This window comes from Gavialis gangeticus, unplaced genomic scaffold, assembly GCF_001723915.1.
Source record: "Gavialis gangeticus isolate Ggan-Ray unplaced genomic scaffold, GavGan_comp1, whole genome shotgun sequence".
NCBI classification, from domain to species: Eukaryota; Metazoa; Chordata; order Crocodylia; family Gavialidae; genus Gavialis; species Gavialis gangeticus.
Genome location: NW_017729022.1, coordinates 82,905,128 through 82,912,100, shown reverse-complemented (window position 1 = coordinate 82,912,100; position 6,973 = coordinate 82,905,128). Strand labels below are relative to the sequence as shown.

Below are 6,973 nucleotides of genomic sequence, written 5' to 3'. Positions count from 1 at the left end.
CTCTCCCTCACATTAAAGGCCCAGTCAGCTTTTCCAAACACAGTGCAACTTTGATTATCCAAACATCATAGGAAGCACAAATAAATTGTGATGGTAGAGGCTTCCAAGGAGTCTCATTGTAATGAAGAGACCTGGGAGGTCATGCTCTTGTTATAGGCAGTGTGGGAAGGAATTGGATAGCAGGGTTTCAGATAATCGAGGTTGTACAGATCTGTAAAATGATACTGGCTGAGCCCGAGAGAGACTCGAGCCCATCCCAGCTCCCCATCCTTCTGAGCAGAAAGGTGCACCGCCTGGCTGGCTAATCTGTTTGCAAAGGGAAAAGCAGCAATCTGACAAACTCTAGCAAACAGCAGCTCACTCTCATTCATTTGATGGTTTGTAAGTGAAAGGAAATGATTAAAAACAAAAATTACCCAGCTAGCTTGTACCATGGTAAAAGAAATTCATGATGAAATGGCAGCAGACTAGATCTTCTCAGAGAATGGAAATGCTCTTCTGCTGAGGAATATTACAGGGTGATCAGAAGGGGAAGGGAAAAGGCAGAGAGGGCTTTTGGCATCTCCACAGGCAGAGACCTGAAGAGAGTCACACGCCTGTGGGTACCTGTTGGTTTCAGTGTGAAAATGAGGGGGTGTCATACAGTGGAGCTTCTCATGGCTCCATGGTTTTAAGCACCTCCCAGCAATGGAAAGCTGGAGGACAATTGACTGACTGACCAACTGGTGGCAGGGAAATGGTGTGCCCCCTGGGCAAGACTGGGTGGTGTCACAGTCCCCCTGGCAATGGTTAGCGGCGAGGTGGCAGAGCTGTGCAAGGCAGACTGAGGGCTGGTAGAAAGGTGGAGCTGCCTTAAAAATTTGGTTTCTGCCAGGGACCGTTTCCCCCTATTGCTTTGAAGAGGGAAATGTGCCTGCAGGTTGACAGCATCCTTCTATGATAGCAGGGGTGTGTGGGCCAGTGGTGGTGCCCCACTGGACTGTCAGTCTGTCTGGGCGATGGAATCAGACAGTGGCAGCTGGTGTGTGCAAGGAAGAGTGTGCTCAGCAGGAATAAGAACTGAAATAATTGAGCTTTCCACAGGAATGGGTCTCTGAGGCAGTGGGACCTCCTAGCAAAGAATATCGACTGGGCTATGATGTGCTAGGGGCACCAGAGTTCATGGAGGCAAGTCTGCGAAGGGCAACGCCATCCCCAGTGGCTGATGTAGGGACTCTCCCACAGGAAATGAACCTGTCTGTGGGGAAATGCAGCTTCCCTTGCCTGCAGCTTGGGAATCAATATATACAAGGGAAGCACTACATCAAGAGAGGAAAGAACTGCCCTAGGAAAGGGTTAATTTAGAGCAATGGAGATCTTCAGGGGAAACAAGATTTTCTAGGTGACAGCTATGGGGGAAGTTGTGCACCACTAAGGCAAGAGGGCTGTCTGCTAGGAGACAGCAATCCCTGCAGAAATAAGTACAAACAGGACAGCAGAGCTCCCTGCATAGAAAGGCAAGTTTTGAAGGAACGCTTTCCTGTGTACTGGGGTGCTGCTGAGTGTGTTCTTGTCCTCATTAAAGAGGATGATGTCTAGGGTGACTGCAGAGCTTGTGCAGGGAAGCTGGGTGCCGGGAAGATTGCATGTGATGCTGCATGGAGTTAGCAATGTCAGTGGCCTGTCAGGGAAGTCTTTAGTTGTGTTTTTTCTCTCCCTTTAAGCAGTAGGGTGGGTTAGTCCACGGCAGTTGGGAGCTCAGTCCATGAGGGATGTTACAGTTATAAAAACGGATTGAAAATGCTTTGAAGTTTAGTTTGGATGTGAAAGTTGTATTACCCGTCCTAGCAGTAACTTTTAATTGTATCTCTGGAAATTGGTAAAAGTGTCAGTCTGGCTGGGGAGGCATTGATTAAAACCTGAGAAAAGAAACAACAGAGAATGTGAGAAGAGCTGAAGTGAGAGAGAATTACTTACCTCAGCTGTTCTGCACTCTACTTACCTCCACTGTGCTGTCCGAGACCTTCTCCCCCAAATCCTTCTTGCCTTTGGAATAGAACAGATCTCTCAGTAACAAAGGCCTGTGTCTCATGTCATAGCCTGACACCTGGATTGCTCAGGGGGGCTGGTAAGCTGCTTGCTATGCAGCCTCTAGAGTGGTGGTCCCAGTCCAGCCCAGGCTGACGGCAATTGGTTGTTATCGCCAGCTGATGGCTACTTTGTGGTGAAATAGGCTTGTGATCCTAGCTCAGTTTCTTGTCATCTATGACCCACATCCCCATTGCATCTGGTCTTAATTGTCCAAGAGATGTAGGCCTTCGTGAGTATAAAGTCTGCATTATATCATGGGTGGGTAGTTAGGGTTGCAGCACGTTGGCAGAGATAGGGGAAACAGAGCTGACTGTACAGTTGCCCTTGTGCTCATTTGTTCCAGGGAGGGATTGAATGTGTTTTTCAGGGCTTGTAACCTGGTGCCTTTCCCCATCAGCATGTTCTCTGGGCCTATTTTTATTTGGGTAGGCCATGAAAGAGGGCTTCCCAAGACTCTTCTAGAGTATCTGTGGAAGAGATGAACCTAGTTCATTTTCACTACTGATTGAGGGCTTGGGTGGTCACCACGAGTGGTGGTGTGGGGAGTATATCCATGGTGGTGACCACTTATTTCTACAGTGTCTCCTGTATGTGGAAACACTTGTGTGAGGATACAAGTAATGGCTACAGGTCTGGCCACTGTAGAAAATAACCTCTCACCTGCTGGAGATCCTTGCTTGGACTGTGGTTCCAACTGAGCCCCATTGGTCTTTAACGTAAAAGTCTTTGCTCCTTGCTGCTTCTCCAGCTCCCCTGGGAGACAGAAGGGTAGAGGTGAATTATAAGAGACAAGCAGAGGGACGAGTGGGGGAGAATACCAAAGGTATGCCTATGTGGTGCTAGGCAGAGCTCTGCTGAGATGCACCAAGCTTGCACCACGAGTACTAACTCCTGAACCAGAAGGGGCATAGTTACATTCCTCTTCCTTTAAGGGGCAGAACTTGCACACAGCTGCTATGCTGCAGCTACTTAGGGAAGTAACATGCACAAGGTTGGTGGGACATGCCTTGGTTCAGCAGCAGCCTGCTTAAACATGGCACTGCCTTGTGCTCTATAAAGCCCTAAAAGAAACTGAAAGGAAAGGCAGCAAGGAGACTAGATGTAGAAATGTGTAAGAGACAGACTAGAAAAAAAAAGAGTGAGCAGGAGGCAAATGAAGACAGAAGAGGAGGAGAGGCTAGAGAGAGCATGTATTGTGTATATGTAAGCACTTAAGATGCCAGTTCAGGCCTAGAGTTTGACACCTGCAGTTTATCCTGAGTACCACCTGACTCCATGAGTGCTGGGAGGGCTTTCACTCAAAGGAGGGCTGCCCATAGATATAAAGGCAGCTGATACCCTGCTGATCTAGTCCAGCAATGAATAACCAGGGTGCTGGAGCGCTGTGAGATCTTTTTAAGGGTGCTGGGGCTGCCATATAATATTAGCACTGTTAGGTGTGCAAACACCTACATGTGATTCATGAGATAAACTCTCTGAGTTCTTTGGAAGAAAAGAATTTCTCTATTGCTTTCTATAGTCAAAAAACAAGTGAAAGCTAGAGCTGGCATTTTCCAAAGTGAGACTTGAGTCTAACAAGATTGAGAACTTCATAGGATTTCACTCAGTAGAAAGGGACTTGCCCAGAATCATACAGGAGGCTAGTCCTGACTTCCACAAGAGGAAATGCCCTATCCACCAGGCCCCTTCATCTCTTGTGGGGTGAGCTACTGCCCCATTGTGAAGATTCACACATACACAAGTTCACACACACAGAAGCTTGTTGGGCACACACGGGTCATATCTGCATATGATCATAGACAGGGACAAGCACACAGTTAAACATACACCCCCTCACTTTCAGGTACCTTCTTCCCAGCCCCCCAGACACATGTACATACATATAGTAGGGTTGCATGGAGTTTGAGTCACGTTGGAAGCCTTACATTCAATTCGTATCTGCTCTAGTTCCATCACCTCTGCTATTGACTCTTTTAGATCTTCCACAAATTTCTGCATTTCTTCTGCACCCAGAGCACAGAAGTGTAGTACCTGTTTCTTCTCGGAGCCCGAAACTGGAGTCACCAGAGTGATGCCATGTGGGTAATCTGAGAACAGGACATATAAACACATTGACCAAATGACAAATGCAGACCTAACAGCACGAACCCTAGCATGAGATATGTGGCTGCATTTCTACCAGCCCAGAACCTCTAGCCCAGAGCAAAGGATGCAGTGCATTGTCACAGCATGTTATAGTACCGCATCTGGGACCACCACAGAATTGCAGCCCAACTGCATCAGCCCTGCTTGTGTACAGCATAGAAAGTCTGACCTTCAGCACCATAACACAACACGCAGCCCCTCGCATGGCAGCAAGCTGCCGTCAGTAACTGGGATTTGCCACCACTGCCACGTGATGGCATCCCTTCTGCTACAGCACAGTACAGCACAGCACAGCAAAAAGGAGCTCTGCACCAGGTGATACAAGCTCAGTACTACACTACAATGCAGAGCTAAGGCATGCTGAGCACCAGTGCACCTCTGCTGTGACTCCACCAGTGAGAGTATAGCATCCATTGGCAACTCTCAGACTGAAAACACAAACCATGTACTTCTGACATGTTCAGGTGCTTTGGGAACCTTTAGTGCTCAGAGGTGACTGCAGCCCACTTCAGTAGGGGTGAAGAGTGTACATAGAGGGACAATAAATCTTCTTCTCATCCAGTAGGACATCAGGGGGCTGGAACAGAGAGAAGTACACCCTGGGGATGCAAGGGAATGGAAGCCTAGTCCCACTGAAGTCAATGGCAAAGTTCCTATTTATTTAATGGAGCCAGCCTTTCACCCTAAGTCTCCAGGCAAGGAAGAAGACAGGGATATCTAAGAGTCACAGGCTCTTTCTCCAGCACCATGTGGGCTGGGATGTGGCTCTGCTGCCCATGGAGAACTGCAGGAAGGAGATCTAGAGGGTGTGTACCTATATACACTCATTTTGTTCCCACTCAACCAGAGGCATGATGGTGAACGCAACAGAGGACAGATGCAAAGGGGCTGAAAAGGTAACAGAGGGATGAGGTCTGGTGTTCTGAGACCTAAGGTAGGTTCAAAGAGGAGCCAACTGCAGGCTCCAGCCAGCAGGAGCAGCCAGTGCAGGGACTTGTAAAGAACTTTCTTGGTTTGGGTTGGGCTGTATCTGCCCTGCTGGCTGGTTGCTCCAGCCCTCCTCTTCCCCTTCCCTCAGCGTCTTCACTTCAGCTTCACTCCTCAGCTCCCTTTCCCCTCCTCCTTAGCTATCCCCTCTGAACTAAACCCACCAAAGATGTCTGCCGCCATCACATCATTCACTTTGCTTGTGCATTACATATCTCCAGTCAGACTGTGAGTTCTTTGAGGCAGGGACTGTACTTGACCCTCTGTTTGTATGGACCTAGTACACTGTGGCCCTAGTTCTGGTGGGTCCTTAGACATGACTGAACTAGATATTAATTATACTGATGATGTTTCTGAGGTCTAAGCCCAGGTCTGACTGAATCTTCTCTCTGACCTAGGCACTTAAATCCTCCAGATTCACCTGCCTCTTCTGTAAAATGTAAATCAATCAGCGTGGAGCAGGAATGAATTAGTCTGCCTGCAGAGTGCTGTGGTGATGGAAAGCTTTCTCCAAGGGGGGAGTGTCATTACCATCTCCCTTCTCCAAAACACAGTACGTGAGTTCACGCACAAATGCCAACAAGAAGCGTTAGGAGCTTGGGCAACCACTGTCATCCCCTCCCTCTTCACCTCCCTCCCAGGGCCCTGTGCCATCCATTACCCTGAGTGTCGCTGGCATTCCTCTCCTGGCTTCAGGAATGACAGATTATGGCTCCCTTCCCAGACCATCAAGGTCAAGCTGACTAGGTCTGGCTTATAGCCACATTTTTGGGTGCAGTTCCAAGGGCTCTAATCTGTCTCTTGGAGCTAGTGATGGTGTAGGAAGAGGTCCAACTCCTGTGTAACAGTGACACGAAAGGCAGAGTTGTTGTGGGGGTAGGAGGGCAGTATCTGTCAGGGAGGGAACAAGCTGAGCAGTAAGGGAGTGAGGTCTGTCTGGTGCTGGGTCCTCTGACCTAGGCAGTAGCCATGGGGTCCTTGGCCATACCACCAAAGTAAGCCATCCCTTTCTACTCAGGGATGGCAAGCAGGCAACATTACGATGATACATAGGAAGGGAGGGATTGTGGAAGCAACTTCTCTCCAACTCATTGCTCCCACATGACCATTAGGCCTGTGTGAAGCAGCTAGTATTTGCTTCGGATCTGGCAGATTCAGGGGACGGTGATTCAGTTCAGTGATTCGAATCACTGTCCCAATTTGATTCAGCCGAATCTGATTCAGCCAGGCCAGGCCCATTCCCAGCCCGGCAATGGCTGCCCCAGCTCCCACCACTTGTTAAAAAAAAAAGCCCCAACTCAGCAGGTGTTGCTAGGTGGGGGGAAATCCCTGCTGCCCCCCACTGCCCCTCGCTGCATGGGGGTGCTCTGCACGAGCCCCCCACGCCTCCCTTGCTCTTCCAGGCCCCCCCCAGGTCCCCTGCCCGGGTCAGTTCCAGCCCTTTAAGAAAATAAAAGAAACCAAAAAAACTCTCAGACTCAGTGCTCCTGCTGGTGGGGGTGATCCCTGCTGACCCCCGCTGCCCTGCGCCATGTGAGGGGCTGTGCACAAGCCCCCCAAAGCCCTGAGACTGCACTAGGAGTGGTGAGTCCCAGGGCTTTTTTTTGTGTAGAGCCCCCCATGCAGCATGGGGTAGTGGGGGGCAGCGGGGATCACCCTCCCACTGCCTGGCAGCACCCAGTGAGCACCAGGGCTTCTTTTTAAAATACCGAGCTGGGGTGGGCAGGGGCAGCCATGGGGGGAGGGGTCAGGGGGCTGCCAGGGGTCTTCC

The 6,973-nt window shown here is 49.7% G+C and overlaps 1 protein-coding gene across 5 annotated transcripts in view; it reads right to left on the bottom strand.

Annotated features, from left to right (window-relative positions):
• The window catches only part of IQSEC3 (IQ motif and Sec7 domain 3), a 119,093-nt gene that overhangs the window by 5,988 nt on the left and 106,132 nt on the right, over positions 1–6,973 (bottom strand). For 3 of the 5 annotated variants that reach the window (XM_019515498.1, XM_019515499.1, XM_019515502.1), the window contains 3 exons: positions 3,996–4,157; positions 2,731–2,823; positions 1,982–2,025 (listed from right to left, as the gene is read on the bottom strand). In XM_019515498.1, the coding sequence (XP_019371043.1) occupies positions 1,982–2,025; positions 2,731–2,823; positions 3,996–4,157 (299 nt within the window). Of the gene's footprint in view, positions 1–1,818; positions 1,899–1,981; positions 2,026–2,730; positions 2,824–3,995; positions 4,158–6,973 lie in introns of all 5 variants that reach the window. The other 2 variants (XM_019515501.1, XM_019515500.1) reach the window with 1 other exon arrangement.